The sequence below is a fragment of the Brachycentrus maculatus genome, unplaced genomic scaffold, assembly GCF_059751285.1.
Source record: "Brachycentrus maculatus isolate JH-2025_06_01 unplaced genomic scaffold, ASM5975128v1 h1tg000124l, whole genome shotgun sequence".
Lineage (NCBI taxonomy): Eukaryota > Metazoa > Arthropoda > Insecta > Trichoptera > Brachycentridae > Brachycentrus > Brachycentrus maculatus.
In genome coordinates, this window is record NW_028280877.1 from 342133 (window position 1) to 368932 (window position 26800).

The 26800-nt window shown below is 33.4% G+C and overlaps 4 protein-coding genes across 4 annotated transcripts in view; 2 read left to right on the plus strand and 2 right to left on the minus strand.

Annotated features, from left to right (window-relative positions):
• The window catches only part of Sobp (Sine oculis-binding protein), a 65553-nt gene extending 52515 nt beyond the window's left edge, over nt 1-13038 (minus strand). The window contains exon 1 of the mRNA XM_088260102.1: nt 12715-13038. Within this exon, the coding sequence (XP_088116228.1) occupies nt 12715-12816 (102 nt within the window). The 5' untranslated portion in view covers nt 12817-13038. The remainder of the gene's footprint in view (nt 1-12714) is intronic.
• Nucleotides 13039-15818: 2780 nt separating this feature from the next.
• Nucleotides 15819-18514, plus strand: LOC148309410 (LYR motif-containing protein 2). The gene is made up of 2 exons (XM_088260118.1): nt 15819-16001; nt 17800-18514. Exons 1-2 carry the CDS (start codon nt 15963-15965, stop codon nt 18016-18018), a joined length of 258 nt encoding a protein of 85 aa, XP_088116244.1. The 5' UTR covers nt 15819-15962; the 3' UTR covers nt 18019-18514.
• Nucleotides 18006-23976, minus strand: S2P (membrane-bound transcription factor site-2 protease). Its single transcript, XM_088260117.1, has 2 exons — nt 23806-23976; nt 18006-23728 (listed from the first exon to the last, which is right to left on the minus strand). Exons 1-2 carry the CDS (start codon nt 23878-23880, stop codon nt 22328-22330), a joined length of 1476 nt encoding a protein of 491 aa, XP_088116243.1. The 5' UTR covers nt 23881-23976; the 3' UTR covers nt 18006-22327.
• A 1868-nt stretch (nt 23977-25844) lies between these two features.
• Nucleotides 25845-26550, plus strand: amrt (TM2 domain-containing protein 2 amaretto). The gene has a single exon (XM_088260114.1). The coding sequence runs from the start codon at nt 25894-25896 to the stop codon at nt 26434-26436; it is 543 nt and encodes a 180-aa protein (XP_088116240.1). The 5' UTR covers nt 25845-25893; the 3' UTR covers nt 26437-26550.
• The last annotated feature ends 250 nt before the right edge of the window (nt 26551-26800 follow it).

A 26800-nucleotide genomic window follows, 5' to 3' on the forward strand; every position in this document is an offset into this window, starting at 1 on the left:
TGGATTATCAATACAGAAGTTGTTCTGGCAGGAAGTTGTGAGTAATGCATCCGTTTGGTTAATTTGGCGCCGCGCGTCGGGCAGAAATGCCATCATCGCAAATATTATTAATTAACAACTGCACGCCATTTTAATTGTGTAATAGGGGTGAATAATCGCTGTGGGGAAACTGCAGCGAAACGCAAACGGCAGACATTGCAATTTCGTATTTCTTTATTGTTGTGTTGTCAGCACTTTCGTATGAAGCGTATCAAATATATTTGATTTTAGATATATATATATATATATATATATATATATATATATATATATATATATATATATATATATATATATATATATATATATATATATATATATATATATATATATTATATATATATATATATATATCTAGCCTGTTTTTGGTTGGTTGGAAGATATTGTTTTTTTAGCAATAAGCCCGCCAATGTACTTTTTTAAATAAATATATCGCATTTAAACTATGAAATTTTGTATTAATTGTTATTATTATTTTCTATTATGTAAATAAAAATAATACTTGTAACTGGCAGAAACATCCTTTCACTGGGTGACTACCAAATAAATAATTTTAAATATATATATAAATATATATATATATATATATATATATATATATATATATATATATATATATATATATATATATATATATATATATATATATATATATATATATATATATATATATATATATATATATATATATATATATATATATATATATATATATATTTATCTATTTATACATATATATATTGACATCTCAACATAGATGAAGAAGTATATGAAAGTTTGAGCATTTACAGGGCTTACGACCATCATAGGCTGGTTAAGTGATCACTTTACACACGTGTAACATTCACCAATACTACCCATGATTGACAACCTCACTACTCATATTCTTTGAACTTCTAATTATATTGATTAATTTTGAAACCAACTGTTTGAATCAACTAGATTTCACTTGAGACATGTATGATGAGATGAGATAAGCTTTTTAGTAGGCAGAAACTCTTTCATTTGTATATGGGGTCCGAATCCTGGATTATATTCACATACCCGGGAAACGCTAGAAAACACCCCTTTCATTTTAATTTTTAACCTATAATTTGACCAGTTAATTTATTTACAACATTTTGGTAGTGTCCAAATACTTGTTCACAAACCTGGATTATCTCCAATAAGGAGTTATTAAAAAAAATACATCTCAACATAGATGAAGAAGAATATGGAAGTCTGGGCATTTACGAGGGTTACGGCCGTCATATCGCTCACTCCTTTCAAGAACGTCATAAATCAAAAATCGACAATTTTCAGTTGTGCATGTTTTCGGAATGCCCAGAAAATGTATTATATTCCGGCGAAAGCAGCATATTTTTAACTTAATATTTACCCGTTACAGGGCAGATAGTGTTGTTTTTGCATTTTGATGAAAAGGTATTGTTTAATTATTTTTTTAAAGATATTAAATATTTTTCGAATGGAGAAAAAACCTTCAGGTTTTACCTAAAAAGATCTGTTGCACAGTAAAAAGTTCAATAAGTGGCTTGATATTTATTTTTAATACATTGTGTTATATTTTTAAAGTTTAAAAACGTTCTCCTGAAAAATCAAGTTTTTTTTTATTTTATGACGTTCTTGAAAGGAATGAGCGATATGCTGGTTTATGTGATCACTTAACACACAATGAAAATAACTCCTAATTGTGGACAATCCAGATTTGTGAACAAGTATTTGGACACACTCAAAACGTTGTGAATTACAGTGGAATTAAATGAAGAAGAAGAAAAATATAGAAATAATCACATGAAAACTTTTAAATGTCTACTCCAGGTTACACGAGTCACGACTGATAAGTAAATAGTTCTTAGAAGGAACTGCCATTAAGATAATAATATTAAACCATACATTCAACTGGAAGCGGTTGGAATGCGAATTGAATGAGCTATTCTTATGGACGGTATTATAAAAATAAAACCACAAGGTGTCAGGTGCATTATTTAATCTGTATATTCTTTTGATGACCGTCAAAGAATCAGAAATATATTCCACTATTTTTAACTCCGTCGAGGGTCTGCAATTAATCGTCGACAGGGTAAATAGGTATTCTACGCACATGGGGCTTACAATAAATGTTGCAAAAGCCCATGTGTTGTGCAACAACTCATGCCTAGATGCCCAACAACCCTGTTGAGTAACCAGCTCATCGAAAGGGTCGAGAGTTTCAAGTAGGTACTTAAAGAGTGCGTGACTGAAAATGGAAGCCTTCGAAAGGAATTGGAAGTGCGCTTAGGACTCGCAGGTCCGCATTTAACAGTATGAAGGCTGTCTGGAGATCGGATTTATACTCGGTGAAGAAAAGTGCCGCCTACACGATGCCTGCATTGCTCCTGTTATACGACTGTGAAACATGGCACCTTACAAGGGTCCAGAGCAGCCGTGTACTGAGCTTTGAGAATAGATGTCTGCTGAGAATTTTAGGCGTGCGGTGGTTTGCCTTTGTGAGGAATATAGTGATAAGGCGTAGGACGCAGCAAATCTTGGTCACAACTGTCGTCAAGAAAAGGCGATTCAGTTGTACTCCGCATGCCTCCCGAGAGCCGCTATCAAGCTTGCCTCTTTTACAAGGCATCAGATTTGCGCCGCCCAGGACGACCACTGCTGACAATTCATCGGCAGTTCTCGTCAGAACTTCGAGACGCGGATTTGACTTGAGAGGATGCAAAGGAGCTGGCAGCCGACAAAGCCTGGAGACAGTTTGTGGACTCCATATGCTCCACCTAGGGAGCGGATATGGTTTAATATAATATATATTTTTAACTTTCTGTCGGTATTCAGTAATGCTCTCATGATGTGACCTTGTAATTGATACTAGGCCACATATCACTTCGATAAGTCGAACAATGATTGCCATAAAATACAATAACAGATATAAGCTGGTATCGGCTGATATAGAATGACAGAGAACGTGGTTGCTTTTGAGATAATTTCGAAAAGAAATGGAGGTATACTCGGAATTTATGAGCAGATTTGTGAACAAGGGTTTGGACACACTAAAAATATCGTGATTAAGTATCTGCTCAAAATATAACTTTAATAAAAAGTGAAAAGGATGTTTTCAGGGGTCTCCTAACTAGGATGCAACATAATATAATAATTTAGGAATTTAGAAGAATCTTACTTACAAGTCTCATCTAATCAACTCATACATAATCATCATAAATCTCACGTCGCTTCATGTTTGAGTTCGCGGCAGTATCTATGGTTGATTTGAGTAAGATTAGCAGATATCCTTTTTATTAAATTTAAGCAACGTCCCCATAACCATGATTTTAAAAAAAATCATGCAGCATATAATTTGACCAGATATTTTATTACAATTTACTTTTTTTTCTTCTTCTTTTCATTTCAAATATTACGATTACTACTTGCACATGTGGTGTTGCTATATTTCCGTCGTCATCGTTTCGATATTTTTTCGTTTTTGAAATATGGTAACCCCAGCCCACACATGCAAGCACAGGCAAGCACAAAAGTACTCACCAATCGGAAAAATATCCCCTTACAATCAGTGGTCGGCAAACTTACTAGTCGTAGAGCCAAATATTTACATTACAAAGAAATTTTTTTCTTACGATCAAATCTGTTTGCAATTCTAGTAAACTTTTCTAGTAAATTTTAGACCTTTATTAAATAAGGAAGGAATGCAAAGCTGAGACAAGCATTATCGATAAAATTAAGAAAGGTGTGTTGAGATGGTTTGGACATGTAGAACGAATGAGTGAGGAAAGAACGGTAAAACAAATTTATGAGGCAAATGTAATTGGAAAAAGGAGCAGAGGACAACCGAGAAAAACTTGGCACGATCAGGTATGCCAAATACTTTAAAGCGGTCAGGTTAGGAGTCGAATTATGTACCAATCTTTGTTAAGGTCTTAACTATATGTACATACATTATTATCACATCCCGTCGCCAGCGGTCTGCAGGCTTAAAAAAACACCCGTCCTTAGGGCGCTTGTCCACTACCCGAAATTTTACCGCCCGGTAGTTCGATTTTTAAAAATGAAAGCGACTACGACAGTTTAGCGTGATCGAATTTACGCGCAACGTGTTCACGCACCGATCAGAGCTCCGATCCGAAAGTCAAGCGATCCGAAAGTTGGACAAAAGCACAAGCCAATCCAAGCCAAACATCGTTTTAAAACACTAACTGACGTGCCGGGCGGTAAAATTCCGTGTAGTGGACAAACGCCCTTAGTGCATTAAAAAGTCGGCAAAGTGTGGTTCCCGAGCCAAACTCTGTCGACCTATGCCTTACAAAAATATAGAATAACGCGCGTCTCGCGTTACGGCAGTGTTGCTCGCCGTTCGGATTACAAACTAATAATTTATTATGTTCCTATAAATAGTCGTGAATAATATGGCACGCATTTGGACTAGACTGGGGATCGGTGCGTGCATGCGTCCGCATGTGTGTGTAGTGTGTAGTGTGAAGTACGCACAAGCGTGTGGGGAACTAACTATGCAAGAGGATATTTTTGAAAAGCTTGGCAGTGTATACGTTCGAGTATATATCAAACAGACTTAAAAATACGATCCTAACGTCGCGGTGTCGAGTTTCCGCGTTACAGCTATCAGCTATCGGCTCTGGGCGCTTATTCCATAACATCGGTTAACATCATAAAGGCATGTTAAAAAAAACACCTTGTTCATCAAAGAAATTCTCAGAATCACATATTAACACATTGTTTGCAGGCGGTTTTCCATCAATCCCGACCCTAATTTGTGTACTAATTAGGGTCGTATACTAATCACAAGTAACCTAATCACAAGGAACCTGATCACAAATAATTGAAAACCCAACTCCGAACTGTACAACGTTTTTTGGCGTGTCGCGCTTTACCAAAAGTAAGCAATAGAAGTGTCTCCCGCTCTCTACCAACAGTATGTTAAAGACGCTTTTAAGCGCTTCCCGCAAACAATGTGTTAAAACTAAAAACAATAATAATAATAAAAAAAAACCTTATATATGCAGCTGATATTACGGGATATGCGTATATTATGTACATTATTTATTGATTTTCGCCGTGGATCTACCTCGAAAGACATCTAGAGGAAGACCAAAAAATTCATGGATGCTGCAGAAAGAGAACATGATTCGAAGGCATGGCCTAGGTGACGTTGTCCATGATAACGTCGGTGAACATCGTAAAGGCATGTTTAAAAAACACCTCGTTCTTGAAAGAGATTCTCAGAATCACATCTTAAAACTGAAAAACAATAAAACAAATTTGCTGATAGTACGAAATATGCGTAACTCGTATGATTTATTGATTATCGAAATGGATTTTCTTCAAAAGAGATCTAGAGGAAGACTAAAGAATTCATGGATGCTGCAGAAATTGTGATTCGAATGCATGGCCTAGATGATGTTGTCCATGACAGAAGGACCTACAACCTGAGGACGAGGAGAGCTGACCCCAACAGTCAACAAAGATGATAAGTTGGGATGAGGCCAAGAAGAAGAAGACACGTGGTTTGATTGAGTGACGATTTTTGTTCTGAATTTTTTACCGATGTGTATTTAATAGAATAACCCCTAGATAATTTAATTTGATTTTAGATCTAAGGGATCCTTAATATTTTAACCGGTGTTATGTTAATAAGCCACGAAATGAGATAAACGTTGTAACTCCCACTCGGTATATTACTGTGACTGTATACGAGAGCTTGCTCTTCTGATGTACAGCATCCTGTGGAGATTTAACGACAAATAGTCTATGAGGTAGAATAAGGAACACCAGGATAAGAAAAGTATGCGAGACAAACCTCCTCCCTTAGTTTTCATCTCCTTCCCTAAACTCCCTTTTTCCTTTGCCTTTTTTATTATCATCAATTTGTAAATTGTGTTTTTTTCAATGTTTAAGCACTATTTACCCTCTGATTGCAAACTGCTAGTTAGTTAGTATTTATATATGGTATCAAACGTTTTGACCAATATCACTAGTCTGTGTTTGGTTGATTGGAAGATATTGCTTTTTAGCAATAAGCCCGCCAATGTAACTTTTTATTTCGTTTCTGTAGTTTAAATAAATAAATAATAGACTTTGTGTTCAAACTGTACAAGCATATTGTCATGGTTATCGTAACGTGTAATAAGGCTAGAGTTTTATAGTTATCACTATCCGAGCGCATAACAAAGGTATTATGCACACTTATTGAATCGCGCTCCCATATCGAGTTTCCTCCCATTCAGAGTTACGTACTTCGTAAACGAGTTAGCGATACTCTATATTAAAATGCTGGCATAACCTACTAATTCTGTGACTAACTAGCTAACTAACCATCTAACGAACTAGCTAACTAGTAACTAACTAACTAACTAACTAACTAACTAGTAACTAGCTAACTAGGAACAAGTAACTAACTACATAGTTAACTAACCATCACGCCAACTGACATCATAACTAATCGTGCCAAGTTTTTCTCGGTCTTCCTTTGTTCCTTTTTCAACTAGATTCGCCTCATAAATTCGTTTTACCGTTCTTTCCTCACTCATTCGATCTTCATGTCCAAACCATTTCAATACACCTTTCTTGAGTTAGTACAGTAAACTTTATATTTTTTTACTAAAATGTAAGTAATATTAGTATAAAACCACTCACCAAGATTTTTATGTCTACCGGTTTTGAGACGTACCCGTCTCTTCGTCAGGACAATCACATTACAATCAATAACGTTAATTGGTGTTGTTAATTGGGTTTCGACCATATTTTTAACCCTTATAGTGCCAACGAGCGCCATCGCGCTCGTGTGCATACAAGTAAAACGTGCCACGAGCGCGATAGCGTTGCTGTTTAGCGTGCGCTGAGGAAAAGCGCTTGCACGCATCGTTATTTTTTTTACTTACTACGTATTAAACAAGGTTCAAATTATTACTATTATTATTAAGCGCCCTTGAGGTATTATTTTACGAAAATGGCGCTATATAAGTTATCCAAATTTATTATTATTATTTATTATCCCAAGTATTTCACCAACGATCCAACATGTTCCTTCAAAGATAAAAAAGTTTTAAAAAATCCGGTTATCTTGCTTTCTACGCACAGCGACACGGCAAATGTAACTGTCACAAAAAAAGAGAGGAGATTACGAATCCATATAAAAAATTAACCATTAATGGTAAACATGCATAATCAGTTTATAGGGCTCCATGGAGTCTGTGCGGGAAAGAACACATGTTGACTTTTTTTACTTAGATTTCTGTTTTTGTAATAATTTTCGTTCCCAATATATATTTCATCCCTTTTCTTTTTCGTTTTATTATCCATCTACAAGTTTTTTTAAATACACCGAAAGAACTTTTAAAATATTTCACACTCAGATCTACAATCATCTCTATTGGAACAGGTAGATGATTTCATATATTTGGGTAGTATGTTTTCTAGGGATGGAAAGATTGATAAAGACATAGAAAGGAGAGTGAATGCTGGGAACAGAGTGAATGGTGCACTAAAATCAGTTTTAGCAAATAAAAATCTATCAGCGGAAGCTAAACTGGCAGTACACAATGGAGTTCTGGTTCCAACCCTTATGTATGGAAGCGAAGCATGGAGTTGGCAAAAGAAGGATGAAAGCAGACTGAATGCAGTCGAAATGCGATCCCTCAGACGAATGTGTGGCAAAACGATGTTTGATAGATGTTCGAATGATGAAATAAGGAAAGAATGTAAGGCTGAGATAAGCATTATCGATAAAATTAAGAAAGGTGTGTTGAGATGGTTTGGACATGTGGAGCGTATGAGTAAAGAAAGAACGGTTAAACAAATTTATGGAGCGAATGTAGTTGGAAAAAGAAGCAGAGGACGACCGAGGAAAACTTGGCACAATCAGGTATGTCAAATACTTGAAAGCGGCCGGGTCAGGAGTCGTAATAATCGTCGGGTATGTATGAGGAGATGCATGAATGTAGAAGAGGCAAAGAATGTTTGCAAAGACAGAGTGGTGTGGCGTTCGATTCTCTCTGCCTACCCCTGCGGGGAAGCGGCGTGATGGTTAGTTAGTTAGTTAGTTAACTTTTAAAATTGGGTTATTTTTGGCAGAGATACATTTTTTCGAGATAAAGGTTTAAAAAATAAGAGTTTTCTTTGGCATTTTTAATTATAAATTAGTAAAAAAACAATGGCACTAAGCGTAAGATTAGCTGCGTTAGATCAGTAAATAATTCACTATCCTGCAAAACAAGACTACGCCCCTGGAGTCGAAACAACAGACTTATTATTCATTTACATAATTTTAGTGTAAAATATCTGATTTCAGATCTTTCTCTCCTGTTCTCGTATTACCAGCGCGTGTGTATGTACCAATGTGTATACAGATACACTTGTGTACGTGTGTTTCCGAGTATGTTGGTATTTTATTTGATTATTTGATACAGCCTCGCCTGGTTTCTGAGTGAAGAATATATAAAACTAATATTTTTATGTTATTTTTTGACATCTCATCAAAGATGAAGAAGAATATAGAAGTCTGGGCATTTACGGGGCTGACGACCGTCATAGGCTGGTTTAAGTGATCACTTTACACACGTGTAACATTCACCAATTCTACCCATTATTGACAACCACATTACTCAAATTCTTGGAAGCTCTATATATATGAACCAATGCCCTAAATGCCCAGACTTCCATATCCTTCTTCATCTTTGGTGAGGTATCAAAAAATAATATGAAAATTAACTCCTATAATTGGAGATAATCCAGATTTGTGAACAAGTACTTGGACACACTCAAAATGTTGTAAATACTCGTATATAATAAGCGAATAAAAAATCTCTTCTTTCATTTAATATTTTTCTAATCAAAATGCACGCAACATTCTTTGTTTTGTATTTAAATATTTCATCAAATAATAGTCAATGTATGTTGTACGTATGTATGTATGTACATATGTTGTGTTTTGGTTATTTACCGTCTAGAAACGATTCTAAAATTACTTTTAAATCTGTCAGAATCATCATTTCGTGCAGATTCTCTCATAAAGTATCTCGAAAATCGTTTAAGAAGCGGTCTGGACTGTACAAAATGGTGACGTAAATATAACTTATCAAAATATAAACATAATATTGGAAGGAGGCCATATCACGAGTTCGAGAGTTGGAACTAAGGACGGTAGTACGTTCACAAAATAGAGACAAAGAGAAAATACTTGTATTTTGCGAACGCCACCGGTATTGAGATTTAACTGACTATAGTCAAATACAATTTATATTCCATATTCTTCTTCATGTTTGATGAGATGTCAACAAATAATATTATATATTTATTTATTATTATTTTAGGCATATTATATAAAAGTTATAACTTTTGACTTTAAAAATCCTACACTCGTGTTACTCAACCAAAGATCAAAGATCTATCATTGTAACTTAAACTTTCGCAATTTTTTGCATTGTTTCGCGTGTGTTTTCAGGGAAGAAAATGATACGTTTTCATTTGATATTGGTCAGGAATCGAAAAAGTTTAATAAATATCATATATTTCCTCCAATAATAAAACAAATTGTCATACTGAAGTTTCTTGGACGAGTATCCGAAGACAATGCATAGATTTTTGTGTTTTGTATTGTTTATTTATATCTAAATAGTGTTCATCCTCTAAAAAAAAGTTTTGTGATTTATTTGAAACCCGTTTTTGTGTAACGGACTTTCGGCCACCCCTTCCCCCCAAGTAGTCCGTTATATCGAGGTTATACTATATGTCACTCACTCCTTTCAACAACGTCATAAATCCAAAATCGTCAATTTTCAGTTGTGCATGTTTTCGGAATGCCCAGAAAATGTACTATATCACAGCAAAAGCGGCATATTTTAAACATAATATTTACCCGCTACAGGGCAGAAAGTGTTGTTTTTGCATTTTGAAGAAAAGGATTGTTTTATTTTTATTTTGAATAAACTAAATATTTTTAAATGGAGAAAAAAACCTTAAAAATATCTGTTGCACAATAAAAAGTTCAATATGTGGCTTGATATTTATTTTTTAATACATTTTATTATATCTTTAAACTTTAAAAACGATCTCCTGAAAAATCAAGTTTTTTATATAAGTATGACGTTGTTGAAAAGAGTTAGCGATGTGTCATTTCAGTGTTAGATTTTCAGATATCGTAATGAAAAAATATTCGTTTGGAGTTTGTTGTGTTTGATTTCACAACTTGAATTTATAAAATTATTTTCTTGTGAAATCATTCTACCTTTTTTACGCCATGCTGAAGGTTGGCAATCATCACGGTAATTTTTATTTTGTCTGCAGTCGCTCTAAGCAATGACTTAGTGATATAGTAGAAACACTATTTTTTTGTATACGTCTTCTTCCTATTGTATAATTAAAATGTAACTTTGTTTTAAAATCACTATAAATATTTTATTATAACTTATTTATAATGTTTACCGGTTTCGAACCTAACCGCTTCTTTATCAAGACTTTAGCGGTCAAGCGGTTAGCTTCGAAACCGGTAGACATTATAATTAAGTAATAATACAATTTATAACATTTTGAGTGTGTCCAAATACTTGTTCACAAAATGGGTAGAATTGGTGAATGTTACACGTGTGTAAAGTGATCACTTAAACCAGCCTATGACGGTCATCAGCCCCGTAAACACCCAGACTTCCATATTCTTCTTCATCTTTGATGAGATGTCAAAAAATAATATGATAATAATAATAAATTTATAGTGATTTTAAAACAAAGTTACATTTTAATTATAAATTGGAAAATCACAAAGTTAGTGCTTCAAATATAAATTCTATTCTTCCTATTGAATACAATTTATATTTAAAGTTCATCATATTGATATTTCTAGTTTAGTGTCGGGTTATGGTCCCGTGGTTAGTGTCGCGGAGTTTCTTGTTCGAACCCACTCTACCACAATATGATACCTATTTCTAATAATGAGCCGCTTAGGCACACATAAATAGTTTGAAATTGAAGTATTTTTGTAAAGAATGAAAACACAAATATTTCTCTTTTTATTTTTTTTTACAATAATGCTATAATATTTATTGGCAGGATACTTTATACCTTGAAATGGCTACATCAAATTGTTTCAAAGCTGATGTTTTTAAAAAAATTATTACATCAATAAAAAAAATCATTGTGTAATAATATGCATATTTGTAATTTATGGTTTTTTAAATGTTCAAGTACTATATCTACCCTCTGATTGCAAACAGATATATATGGTATCAAACGTTTTGATCAACATCACCAGTCTGTTTTTGGTTTGTTGGAAGATATTGCTTTTTAGCAATAAGCCCGCTAATGTACTTATTTATTTTCTGTACTTGAAGTTTTAATAAAAAAAATGTCTTCTGTGGCATGCATATGAATATAATCCGTCCATAATAACGTAATACAACATGTTTTATTACATGTGTCGATGAGTAAATCTATTACCGAAGGCTTTTTTTAAATATCGAGAATTTAATAAAATACATTATATTTATGTAAAACATGAATGATAGAAAATGATAGGTACGCATTAATTAATATTTATAATATTATATAATATAATAATCATAAGGCAGGTATAATTTTTTATTATTGTTACCTTTTTTTGTTCATACTTTATTATTGTGTGTTTATATGGTAAATAAGAGTATTATTGTCACCCCCCCCCCCTTCCTTCAGTAAATGTTATTGACACGGCTGATTTCGTAATACAATATTATATATTACATATTTTTTAATTTTGTGTATAACAAAAAAATCTACTTCTCGTACTTGAGTTTACGCAGTGTTTTTATGACATATTTTCTAAATTAAAAAAAAATTGTTAAATGTTTTACATTAATTTTTGTCATAATTTGTAATTTTACACATATCGATCAATCCTTTCAACAACATAAAAAAACTTGATTTTTCAGGAGATCGTTATTTAAAAAAAAACTAACTAAGCCCGCAGGGTAGGGTAGAGAGAATAGAACGCCACACCACTCTGTCTTTGCAAACATTCTTCGCCTCTTCCACGTTCATGCATCTCCTCATACATACCCGCCGATTGTTACGACTGCTAACCTGACCACTTTCAAGTATTTGGCATACCTGATCGTGCCATGTTTTTCTCGGTCTTAAATAGTAATTGGATCGTTATTAAAGTTTAAAATAAAAATATAATACAATGTATTAAAAATAAATATCAAGCCACTTATTGAACTTTTTACTGTGCAACAGATCTTTTTAGGTAAAACCTGAAGGTTTTTGCTACATTTGAAAAATATTTAGTGTATTAAAAAAATAATTAAACAATACCTGTTCTTCAAAATGCAAACACAACACCTTTTGCCCTGTAGCGGGTAAATATTAAGTTAAAAATATGCCGCCTTTGCTGGGATATAGTACATTTTCTGGGCATTCCGAAAACAAGCACAACTGAAAATTGACGACTTTTTATATATGACGTTGAAAGGAGTGTGCGATATAGTATTTTGAAATGTTATTTTACCATATGAAAATGTTTAAATTCCTATATTACGATTGTAAGGGCAGGGTTTCCAAAACTATGTTAAAAGATAAAGCTTTAAATAATAATAAACCATTCCCTACCCTAGGAAATTCTTCTTACTAATATGACTTATAAATGTAATATTTTTTTTAATATAAATAAATAAAGGAATATATATTTACCTTGATCTCATCGTCTGGGGCTTCTTTCTTCACATTCCTCGCGTCCAGCAGCGGGGGGCTGGTGGTCGAAGAATTCGGACTCTTGCTCATCATCACATGCATAACCGGCAGAAATATACAACAAAATATTTACAAAACAAAGAAACTGGCCTGCACTCACTTCACAGACGCCGCGCGGTGGGCGAAAATAGACATATTTCCAAATCTATTCTCGGTGAAAAGTTTTCACATTTGAAAACGTGTGTCATGTTTCGATTCTGTAATATTATACCGGGGAGCTCCGCGCGCCGTGCGTACGCTCCGCGTGACTGCTTTCACGAGACTGAAGAATGAAATTTTGAATCATGTGTATTCGGTAAGTGCCGGGAAACTCTGAAATTATCCGCGCAAAACGTACGATGGAAAATTGCGCTGGTAAAATAAAACTTTGTAAAAATTTGGTAAAATGGCACTTTGTAAAAATGTCGTAACAAAGCCATACACGTGCACGTTTTTAAGTGAAGGACAGATATTTTTTGTTGCTATTTTTTAGATTGATATTAAGGGCAGTCGTGTATTCGATAAAGCATTCCAAGTTCAGATTTTGAATATGTTATCCCTTTCGTACTTTGGTTCGACAGGAAACGTCGTATGAGATAAAAAATCAAACTTTAATTCTTTCATTTAAAAAGAATTTGATCATGACATTTTTTTTGTTTTCTTCAGTACTGGTGAAAAAATATGTACTCATACAATATTTCAAATAACGGAGAACGGATTTTTAATTATTTAAATAATAAAACCCTTATCCGCACCCCAATGGTGCATAGGGCACTGCGTTATATAAACGCAGTGTTATCTTGATCGTTTACACATCAAGGAAAGGTGATCAGCCCTCCGCTTCAGGTACCAGTCCAGGGTAATATTGAATATATGTAACAGTGCAAAAATCACTTATATTTATTTTACCCCCCTTGAGAATCGAACCCGGGACCTCCAGAACGGTAGCCGAGCGTGCTGACCATTACACTACGGAGGCGGACAAATTAATTATTTAATTTAGAGAAATTTTAAATCAGAGTAGAATAATATATTTTTAAATATTATTTTTGACATCTCATCAAAGATGGAGAAGAATATGGAAGTCTGGGCATTTACGGGGCTGACGACCGTCATAGGCTGGTTTAAGTGATCGCTTTACATACGTGTAACATTTACCAATTCTACCCATTATTGACAACCATACTACTCAAAATCTTGTATTTTTTTAAAGTATGGTGTAGAAAATATGCGATATTTTACAGAAATATATTTTACACCAAATAACATTCCTATGTATTTATTTTATATGTTATTTATACTTTATCCTCTTATTAAAGAATTCTTACATTATAAGTGTTCAACTAACACTAGCTAGTACGAGTACGGGTATGCAACCCCGAATGCCTTAAGTATTGTCATTCTCCTTTTCCTCCTCCATTTCCTTTCCCATAAACCAGTTATATCTTTCAACCTGAACAACTTCAGATACGTCATCTGCATTCCATGCATGCCTATATCCATAAAGTAGGACTGATCCCCCTGATCTGGTTGACACCGCGACGATTTTATGCGGTGCCCTATGCATCACTTGGGTTCGGAGAGGGGCCAGAAGATGTTACCGTGCCACGAATCACAATGTCACCGGAATTACTATTTTCTGTGGAGTATTTCAATGTGATTTATACCCTCAGCAACTGTCATAAGAAAAGATGCTAAGAAAAGATCTACCTTTAGTGGTCGGAGCCAAGCCAAGGCACCGGACGTTTCAATTAAATGACCTTTGAATTTTTTGTAAAATGTTTTATTGGAAACAAATGCAAAAAAAAAACAATTTTTACTTTTCCTTCCTTGTCGCTACTCTGCACTCCATATATACAATAATATTTTAAACTATGGTCCGTACTTGCTACCAAGATACCGTCTACAGATGTCTACAGTTTAAACCTATTTATAAACATCAAAGATGCAAATTAATAAATTTATTTATTTAATTATTATTATTCACACAAATGCCCAGAGGGCTTTTACAAGTAAAAATTAATGTTCCAAAAAAAATATACCTTAAGGACGTTTGTGCACTACATGGAATTTTACCGTCCGGTACTTCAGTTAGCGTTTTAAAACGATGATTGGATTGGATTGGCTTGTGCGTATGTCCATCTTTCTTCGGATCGGTGCGTGAACACGTTGCGCGTAAATTCGATACTGCTAAAGTTTAGCATGATCGAAATCTTCGAGACATTTTAGCTAGCAAACTTTTAAATAATGTTGTTTTTTGTACTTGGAGACCAAATGCAGATTTTGAGACCCCTGTAATAGAAAAAGTTATTTCGTTACAATGAAGCCTGACAGAACCATCTTCACATGTTTGGCTCATCCGCTTACTTTCCATGTACCCCGTAGATGGCTAACGCTTTTGCTAGGAGGCATCCTAGATATAGTTAAACACCTATTACATTTTCTTAAAAATATACAAAAATGTTTACTTCCTGGTTTAAATCTACACATTAAAATAAAAATTATAACTAATGGATATGCCGTTGATGCACATATGTATTAGTTTTGAAGTTATTGTTTTAAAAGTTTGCTGAAAATAAATTATGCCTTTACCATTGATCGAAAAGCTTTTTAAAAAATAGAAATATGTTTGACGATGTCTATTTTAGAACTTCTACCAAAAGGTTCGAATTATTGCATTTTTTCTTAATTTTCTCATACATAATTAGATAATGTAAACAATGAAATAAAGTACAACTTTTTTCTACATCTAAATAAAGTAGACATTTAAGTAGTGTTCTTTTTTAGATATTATTTGGTAATTCATAATTTACCATTATTGACGATGTAAAAGCATATTCTTTGTTTTTTTAATGAGAAAACTCAGACTAATCCAAATAAATTACATATTTGGAATTTCTTACTTTACCAGACTCGAAAAAAAATCAGCAGGTATCCTAATCAATGTTCATGCATCAATTGAAAGGTTTTTTTTTACCGAGTCAAAATGTGATCATGTTTGTTATATAGTAAACACCGCCCCAAAGTAGTAGTTGATTTTTTTCATATGGTATCTTTGTTGACATTTATTGCCACCAACTTGACACTGACAGTTCACCGCGAAATAATTACATAACCTAAACAATTTTAACATAAAGCACTTTTGACAGTATTAAAACAAATATGACTCAAATTCATTAGTTAAATCGATCCGTTATATTATCTACGACATGAACAAAATTCCTAATACTGCATTGAATTTGAAGCAGGTAACTATCATAAATTCTTCTAAATGTTATCCAAACCAAATGGTGCAAAGATTTTTATATCGCATATAGAAGCAGTGTTGTCTTGATCGTTAATTACATAAAGGAAAGGTGATAAGTCTTGTGATTCAGGTACCAGTCCGAGATAATATAACATAAATATTAGTTAGAAAAATTATTTGTATTTACTTTGACCCCCCTGGGATTCAAACCCTGGGTCACAAGGACGGTAGCTAAATGCATTAACCACTACACAGGCGAATTATAAATATTGAAACTCCATAACAAATTGTAAAATGGGATTTTTTACATTTCACAACAAGCCGCACTTAAAATGACGTTTCTTAATATTTTGAAATAATTTGTTTATGTTTTGGACTTTCTTCTGTTCGTATTCTCTATGTAGAGCAAATGCCCGCCAAAATTCGTTTCCAGGCTGCTTTGTTCTATGCTATCTTCTTGGCTTCCAAAGGGTCCAGCTTTCCGCTAAGTGACTGTTCGTCAACAGACATCTAAGACACCAAAATCCACAAGAGATGAGATGAGGGGTTGATGATCTCATAGGGCATTCTCGGGCATGTTCAAGCCATGTTTATCTTCTCCGCACATTCTCATTTCTGACCGAGTCACACCAATATCATTTGGTAGCTAGTCTATAGAAAAACTTACTTTTTTTATAAAAAAAGCAAATATGGCTATAATTTCTCTGATATGGCTATATGGCAGATATGGCTATAATTTCTCTGATATGGCTATATGGCAGATATGGCTATAATTTCTTGTCATGTCTCTGACAAACCTTACGATGAATTCATCAACATAAAAAATGTTGAAATATAAAATGAATTCATATTGTTTTTTCTTGTACTCAACCTGTCCAGGAGTGAGTTTCTGCGGACAAAACTGTATCTGGAGAGTGAGTTTTTTTCTATTTTTTTTTAAACTTTTTATAGTTTTACATCATACCAATGCTTAAAGCAATAAGCAATATATTTTCTTGAATAAAAATATATTTACACCAGTAAACATGATCTATATCAAAATTATTCATGTTTTATTTTATGCGTTTTCTTTGACAGTGTGATTTCGATGATGTCACACAAACTTTGTCAAGTAAAATGTCTTGGGCAACAGAAAAATAATCTGAAGCATGGATTTGGTGTTCTAATATGACCACAGATGGCAGTACAAGTGCCACTTTAAAAATAAATGTCACCGGGCTTTAGTTATAAGCGCGGGCGTTCATGTACGCCCATACTCCTTTGAGGAATGTTTTGTTTTGACGACCATTTATGATCATACTCCTGGACAGGTCAATGATTAATATATTTCATTCCATAATGCGCTTAGCCCGAAGATCAAATCCCAAAGAATGAAATCCCACGAATGAGTGATTCTCTCATTTTAACACTGCATTTTCCTGGATTGACATTTAAAACGGTGACCTATCACTTCACCTATACTTACTTACTTACTTATAACCCAATGGTGCATAGGGCACTGCATTGAATTGACGCAGTGTTATCTTGATCATCACTTAGATGAAGGCAAGATGATCACTCTTGCGCTTCAGGAACCAGTCCAGGGTAATATTAAATAAATATTACAGTGTAAAATTACTAATATTTATTTTCAACCACCCTGGGAATCGAACCCTTTGACCTGACCATTATATTTTGCTGACCATTACACCACGGAGGCGGACAACCCACCTATACTACCCAGAACATATATTTACCGTGTCTTCACTTTATAACCAATTCTTATTTTATTTTGATATACTTAACTGTTTTGATTTCAGTTTATGCTGAAAGCGGAAGTGAAAAAATTGTACCGCCAAATACTGAAAACAATCCGAGAAGTGCCAGATGAAAAGAGCCGACAGGAACTCAGAGTTTGGGCCAGAACAGACTTCCAGAATAACAAACACCACACGGACGAACTAGTCATCAAAATGATGATTCAGCACGGCCAGAAAGCGATGAAGGAATTAAAAACGAGCTTAGATTTGTGTAAATAATTTATTAAAAATTGTACAAAAACCATTAAAATTAAATAGGTTTACAAACATTTTATAATCAAATATTACTTTAGTTTAAATATTAACACTAACGTTATATACTTTTATATAACATTGTATCGACCCTTTCCTGGAAAAACATTGTAAACCAAGACAATTGATTTGTTTTACAAATCCACACGAAATAAACATAAGCACGATCTAAGAAAAAAGGCAATCTGGAACAATTCAAGGACAAAGTAAACTGTTTGAATCACTAACTTTGTGTTTTTATTTCATTTTATAACTTGCAAAATTACTTTTAAAATCAATACAGTTATTATAAAACTGAGAAGTTATATGTTATATTTGTTAATAAATCTTGCATACATACTAAAACAAAGCAATATATACCTAAAAGGAGTTTGTGTTTTGTCAGAAAAGGGTCAACATTAATTAATTTATGGCATTTTTGTGATTTTATAAATATATAAAATAATGAGAACTACATTTTAAATGCTGCTTTTTCTCAACTTAAGAGCATGTAATATGGTAATCCATTTCTATCTGCCACCCAGATAATAATATTAAAAGTCATATAAATAATTATGTAATAAACCACTACAAATATACTTCCACAGTGTGGAGTATGAGTAATGTTACCATCAGCTATTACATATGTATGTTACTGTCAAATTAACAGTGTTATCTTGATTGTTAATTATGTGAAAGAAATAGGGTACAATCGTGAGTAATATCAAATAAACATGGTGGAAAAAAATCACTTCATGATTATTTTGATACTCTCAAGAATCGAACCTGGAGCCTCATATGTATATGGTAACCAAACGCTCTAAACACTACACTGTGGAGGCAAAGTTTTATGTATTTTTACACTAATATCGCGAATACTTAATGTTAAAATTATGAAAAAGAAAAGTTAGTTATTTTATTATATAAAATTGAATATTTTGTATATTGAAAGCATTTTCACTTTTAGGCACGACAATAGTGTTAATACTATAACAATTTGACTTGAATCTAATGGCTCATAGAGTACTAGGTCATAGTGACCCCCTGTTCTTTCATTGGGTTAAAAGAAGTTGGATGGACTGTTAATTTAATGCTATAATATATCGCCATTTAATTACTCCGGACTGGCACTTGATAATTAAGACTGATCATTTGTGATATATGAGATAATATTGAATTATCCGGTGAAATACTCTATGCCACATTGATTGTGGATAAGGTACATAAAAAAGATGATGAAATGAATAGTAAAACTTTTATGACAATTTAAGATAATGCTAACAAGAATTAAACAATAATTAAGTAAGGTTATCATGGTAAAAAAAAACTCATTTTTGAGTTTTGTTTCCTCTTTCAATGTCTTTGTAGACCTCTAATAAAAACGTAGGATTACTCTTTCACAATAACCTTGTACCTCTTTTGTAGAGAGTTGATGATGGAGAAGAAGTATCAAAACATCGATGGGTGGCCCATAGACAAAATCAAATAAATACCTGCACAAATTCCCATTTCAATTTTACTAGATTATATAGTCAGAACCAAAGAGCGATAAGCAAACGTCACACACACAATTATTCTAATTTTATTTCTCTTAAACTATGTGTAAAAAATCATGTTAAATGAGGGCTCACTATATTAAAACAGTGAAACTAAGAAATATTATTTTACATAGCTGATATTTACAATTTGCTTTTAGCAAAAAACTGGTTTACCAAAATAATAATGTATTATTCTAAATTCATAATATCGAGTAATAATTATTTTCTAACTTAACAATATAAATATTTACTGATATCAGAAGAATAAAGAACAAAAAATAAAGTAAATTAATAATTGGGTGTATAAAATAATCAAAAGTGCATTCATGTAATAAACATTTTAAAAGTACCTTATGATAAGGATGTTTTTTTACTAAAATTAATCAAAAAGTTATAGTGCCGAACAAAATATTTGAAAGAAATATATATTTTTGTTCCTACACCTCTTATTTTAATAAATAACAGGCGAAAAGAATGTAGCGAAAATATGAGATCAATAGCAAAGATATAAAAGAAATATTTTACACGCATTTATTAAGTACGCTTGAATATTTACCAAACCTCTTATTTCTTTTAGAATTGTTAATTCTGATAAATTTCAATATACACACCAGAAAACTTATTTCGAACCTAGAAAATTATCTACAGTTTGACAAACTTAACTGTAGAATTCGTGAAAGTGCCATTTTTAATGCAAAAATGGTTTTGAACATGCAAATGCATGAAAAAGTAGTTAATTTCTTTTCACCATTATACAGATAAGCTTGTTAAAGTGTCATTGAAGATTTTTTATTGCTTAAGTTTAATAAATTAATACTACTGCAATTGTATTTAATAAAATCACTAGAAAAATAACTCCCTATTCCAAGATTTAACCACCTGGGATATTCTAGGAATAGGCATCTAAGAATCTTAACTGAATATCAGTAATATAATAATTACAATTATTTATTTAATAATAATTACTAGTACAAATGAATTACTCGAATGTAAACATTTTTTAAATGCAGTCAATATGGTAAAAATTATTTGGTGCTTCATAATCACGTCCTCTACAAAGAAATGTGAATAATTTATAAAATAAAGAAAAGAAAACTGACGCCTAACTAACCCATGTAAATGAGACTACAATTGTGTGGAAGAATATACACGATTTAAAGATCATCCGAAAAAACATTGCCTCCTACCAATGGTTCGACCCCGGTATTAATATTACCTAAAAATATTGATTATATCATAAACAGTGACCGTGAAATACTACATTCATATTTAAGTAAATTGACATAGCCATGTCTTGTGTATTTGGATTATTTTTAAACAAGAATTTTTAGGAATTTAAAAACGTTTGAGCACATAAGATTTTATTTTATTTTATATTCTACAATAATTATCGATTTTCTCTCGTAACTATAACTCTATAACTTGAAAAATATTTAAAATACAGACTCGCGTCTTATTTAATTGTGTGGAAAAGTTATGCTGAATTATCCTTGAGGTAGTATTTTACGAAAATGGCGCTATATAAATTATCCAAAATTATTATTAGTATGATCCTGATTCATACAAACAGAAACAGAGTAGACAGACACCATAAATGTCTTATTGTTTTATTTATTTCTCATACATTACAAAATACCTGAATAAAAATAATATCATCACTTTTACAATATTTAGAATGAGATATCGGCAGACATAGTGTATTTCAGACATTGTATTTTGTATGAATTCCAACATGCAAACAATTCACCAGTTGCACATGAAGAGAGTTTAGTAGAGATCAGTAAGTGTTAATATCTCTAAAGACAGTTTACTTAAGTCAAATTTATCAACCAAATTAAATATTACAGAACTTACCCGATAATCTATTAGAATAAATTTTAACACGGAAATTTCTACAGAAGGAATATCTCCCGGAAAGAAAACTATAAAAATATAACTTAGGAACTTTTACAACTGGTTATTTGACCGGAAAATCAAAAACAACTCAAATCACATTTAGTGTTTTATAATTGGTGAAATAAATTATGCAGAACCAAGGTTAATTTACGCTTAAAACAAGGTGTGCATTTCACGGTGAGATATGAAATAATTAACGTAACACATGTGAAATTATTGCCTACTTTTATGGACTTTGTATAACTATTAGAATAATAATGAGTGTAATTAGTCTGTTTGAACAGAACTTAATCCAAATGACATCGTAGACACATTGCTAATGCCTTATCATATTTTTCAAACTAAAATTTGCTAAAATGTTTTATCACCGAGCAAAATATATTAATGAAAGGTTTGGTAACTACATATTGCACCAGTTAAGAATTTTATTAAATTTATTACCAATTTTGTTATTAAAAATATTGGGTTTTTATTTAATAACAATGAAACTACATTATATAGACGCTATCCAGAAATAATAATAAAAAAATATTTTTTCTGTGTTTTAATGCACGCAAATGAGATTTCTATATTTCTGGTTACGTTTAATCTAAATATGTAGAGATGTCGAAATATTTTTAATAAGAAAAAAAAAACAGTTTGACAGTACGAATAAAGTACGGAGGAAGTAAAAATAATATATTTGATAATTATTTAAGTATAACCATTTTTTTACGATATGGAAATGAAGATCTAGTATCACAGATATCTACATATTATGCGAGAATTGTGAAAACTAAAAAAGTTATATTTATCTCGATTCCTAAGTGTTGAGGAGTTGAGAATTAATTAAAGAATGGACTAGACGCTTTCCGGAGTCACGATTACATTAATTGTTTCCACAGCATGGCCGCAAACACAACTACTAGAGTGATAGTCCCGATCAACGTAATACAAAATGTCATATTTCTCATACTGTTGTGAGTCATCTTCGATATAAATATCAAGTGGATAAAAGTCTGAATAATGTACTGCCCGTCGAAAACAAAACACGGGAATACGTTGACGACCGCGAGACCGATAGAGAACATGATTATGTACTTGGTGGCTTTCTCGAAACCTTCCGGGACGCTCGTCGGAAACAATTTAGATTTAGGTATATACTGAGACACGATTACAGTGTGGTGGACGTCGAACGGGTGTCCGATGTAAAGGACATCGGGTTTGTTCATCCGTTTGATCACCATTAGTGTCGTGGTATTTTGTAGGATGGGTTTGACGCAGTGGTATTCCATGGGACAGTTGAACCCTTCCGTCAGGTAACACTTCTCAAAGTCGCTCTCGATTATCCGCCGCACCGGCAAGCACATGTGCTGCGGCAACTCCACGATTCCGTGAGAGGGTTCCAGGTATTCGAAGCAAAGATTTTGCCCTTCGCTCTTTTCGCAGCATTCTAACAGCCCGCTGCTAGAGTGTTTAATCTGTACGGATTCGTCGTACTTGTGTACGAAATCGGGCGACACGCAAACTCCCCACTGCTGAGATAACACACCGATGAGACAATCTTCCCAATCTAACTTATTATTCACCTGACACTCATTTATGTGAGTAATCGTATCCAAGTAGGTTAAACCCTTTGGGCCGTAGAGAGGAGATTTCGGCGATATTTCGATTACTTGAACTCCTTCATTTATCCGATAAGTATATCCGAAAAATACTGGAATGCCTAAGAATAAAATGTAAGCGATAATCGCCAAAACAGTGTTGTGCCAGATTCCGGCCGAATATACTCTCAACTTCCTCCAGGGGGTCAAAGAATGCAAGTGTTCCATGCTCATACCCACAAAGGCGATAGGAACTATAAACACAATGTGGAAACCGAAGTTGATCAAAGGTACGTCCTCTCTCACTGCGGCCATGGCGTGTCCGAGTTCGTGTATAACGCTACTCAAAACAAGAGAGAACAGGTAATAACCTAAATCTTCAGAAGGCAAATTGACTCCCGGTATGGCCGACTCTAAAATCGGACCTTTCCTCACGTATTTACCGTCATCCGGCGTGAGGTAGTCGGCGCCAGACTTCAGGACGATCCCGATAGCGATCGGAAGCAGCACGAGCGTGGTGTAGCACCCCAAACTGAACCACTGCTGCAAGAACCTCGGCGAGTTCGTGCCCCACTTGTACACCGTCCTGTTGAACGCCGACGTATACCACGACATATGCAGGAACCCGAACTTTAGTCCGGTTCCCTCTAGCAATGCGAGGTACGGATAATGCATACAACTCTGGAAAAAAAAAACAATCGAGATTACACCAATGCGGCGGGTGATAGGTTAATAAGGCCAAATATAACAATACGCACCTTAAAGAAAGAATCGAAGAAAAATAAAACTCCGTATATTATTCCGACGACAATGAATAATGTTGCGAGATCCATTTTTTGGTATTAACAGAAAAATTTCCACAGAAATATTTATATGCAATCCATATCAACATTTGACAGTTCACCATCGGTATTCTCACTGTTACCAATTAAGAAAGTAAAACATTTTTATGATATTTCTCATGAGGTTGGTCGGAAACTATCGATATTTATTTGTAAAAAATATAAATTAGTAATGACTACAAAAATATTACAGTGCCTACCCATGTAAAAAAAATTACCTACAAGAATTTGGAAAGGGAACAAATCGAAAGGGAATGAATATCTCAACAATTCAGATATTTACATTAACATTTTTTTGGTGAAGAAGAAGAAGTCAGTATGTGTAAAATAATTTCATTAAAAACGGCAAATTAAATTCAAAATAATCAACTTGTAGAATTACTATTAAAAAAAATTTCTACATCTAAAACCAATATTTAAGAGTCTTAGAGGATGATATAAAATTATTCTTGACTACGTTAAAAGTTTTTCTTGCACTGTATTATTTTTACTTTTAAAACGGATAGTAGACACCCCCACGTATATCAATGTAACAAGTCGACGCGGCTATCTTGGACAATTCAAAAGTAAATAGTTATTGAAAATGAGTCTCATGATGTCGGTAATGACGAAACCAGGTCACAGGTCAAATAAAATAAAAGTGAAATGAACTATGTAGTTGTATTATTATTTAGACCTATCTTATATACTACCATTTTTTAAGTGAAATCTACTGCTGACAATTGCCGTCACCAGCCATCTCTGGCTGGGAGCTATTTTGTTTTTCCGCAATCGAAGTTTTTTTTTTAATTTAGATACGAAATATTCATTTTTAAATATTTAATTTAATTATTTTAATTTATTCGGAAAAATATTGAATACATTATAGGTACATGAAAGGGTTTAGCCGGTTTAGCCAGTCAGTTTCATAGCTTGCATCTATTTTGCAATATCTACGCAATAGTAATTATTCTAGTCTATGGTTTATGTCACTTCATTTTGACATGTTTTCGGTGTTTTGACCAGGGGGGGTCGACTCGTAAACGTCAGATTGTTCAAAAAACGACCAGAAAATGACGAGACACACTAATACACTAACAAAAACACCAAAACGGGAACGAAAAATACGAGATACCAACAAGTTGTTCAAATATTTCAAATAAATATGGACAGACTATGGTTATAGACAATTATCGATAGAAAAATAGAAATCCGTCTATGAAGAACTTCATAATATTGAGTATTATGCCAAAGTTAAAGTTAAATTTTGCGTATGAAAGTGTAGTTTTTTTTACTTAACACAACGCTCCCTTGAACTTCCGCAGCACCCCCCAAATGCAAAAAATTTAAAAACGCCTAGCCAGACTTCCAAAACGCCCACAAAGGGGCGCTGGCACCCCCGTTAAGAAACATAACTTCAGAAAGTGGTGGGCACTCCTTCCGCCCTTTTAAAATATTGTATTTTCTAGAATTTTAAATATAATATAGTAATTTGAAAATTCTATCGTTTTTGTTTTTGTTGAAAAGCCTTATATTTATACATAGTTTGAGATAATAATTTCAAAACCACCATTACCATTACCATTTACCATTGTAAGGCTGAGTTGAGTAACCATTATTAATCGCCTGAACTCTTTTTATAAATGTCGCGTTTTAGCCGTGACCTTTCTATTTTTGTTTACACTGAAATAAATAAATTTAGATAGTGAAATATCTTCTTTGTAATATTAATATTATAATTTTGAAAATATGTTTTACAACAAATTTCAATATAAATACCATTTAACCTGAAAAATGAATGATAAATATTTCGGCGGGTGGATTTGACATTCAGCCGCGGCGAAGTCACGCCCAGCCGGGAGCTTGGTACTTCTAGCCGTTTACGTCACTTCCGGCCGCTGGCGAATATCACTTCCAGCCATAAAAAATCGAGGTAGTTGGCGGTCTTTATATAAAATAGTTAGTCTGTGGTTTTGACATCACTTATTTATCTCCTTTTTTAAACGAATCTACGAATACAAACAAATGAATTTTTCATACTTTGTATTGTTAGTTATTTCCAACTTGGTCGTCAATCATGCAACTCTCCTCAGCGAATCAACCAAAAATGAATATGTTCCCTCGGGGCCTCTAGTCAAGTGCAATTTTCTGCCAATGCAATTTATTCAGTGCGATGTTCCAGTCGACCATAAGGGAAATAAAACTGCCAGGGACGAGGCTGGCCACGGGTGCATCAAATTTGGCGGAGTGAGATATGAAGATGTTGAAAAGACGAGTGTGCAATGTACTGTGTTGCCAGACATCGAGTGTTACGGGCCGAGAACTTTCTTCAGAGAAGGGTTTCCTTGCATCAAGTACTCCGAGCAGTATTTCACGACGACGCTGATCTACAGCATACTTCTCGGGTTTTTGGGTATGGACCGGTTCTGCCTCGGGCAGACGGGTACGGCAGTTGGAAAGCTGTTAACTCTGGGAGGATTGGGCATCTGGTGGATCGTGGATATTGTTTTACTTATAACTAACAGTCTACATCCTGAAGATGGCAGTAATTGGAATCCATATGTTTGAGTACAATTCGGATTGACATTCTGGTGCAGTGAATTATATTATTTATTGATTCGGCTTTGTGGAATAACATGTTGTTTATTTTTTTTTTAATTAAACACTTTTATTAAACCACTTCATGATTCGTTAGTTTTACTTTTTACCTGTAGATGAAAACGTCTGTTTGTTTTCGAAACTAGTGTGTAATGAAATAAAACTCATTAAGTGGTATAATACAAGTGCTAAATTTAAAAAAAAAATCTGAATAATTATTGACTTTCGTTTTATTTTTGATTATGGTTTCATTACAATCTTTTTAACCCTAGATTAAGTAACACTCGTTAAATTTACGATGGACATCCAATCTGTAGGGTCACCGAGGCAACAC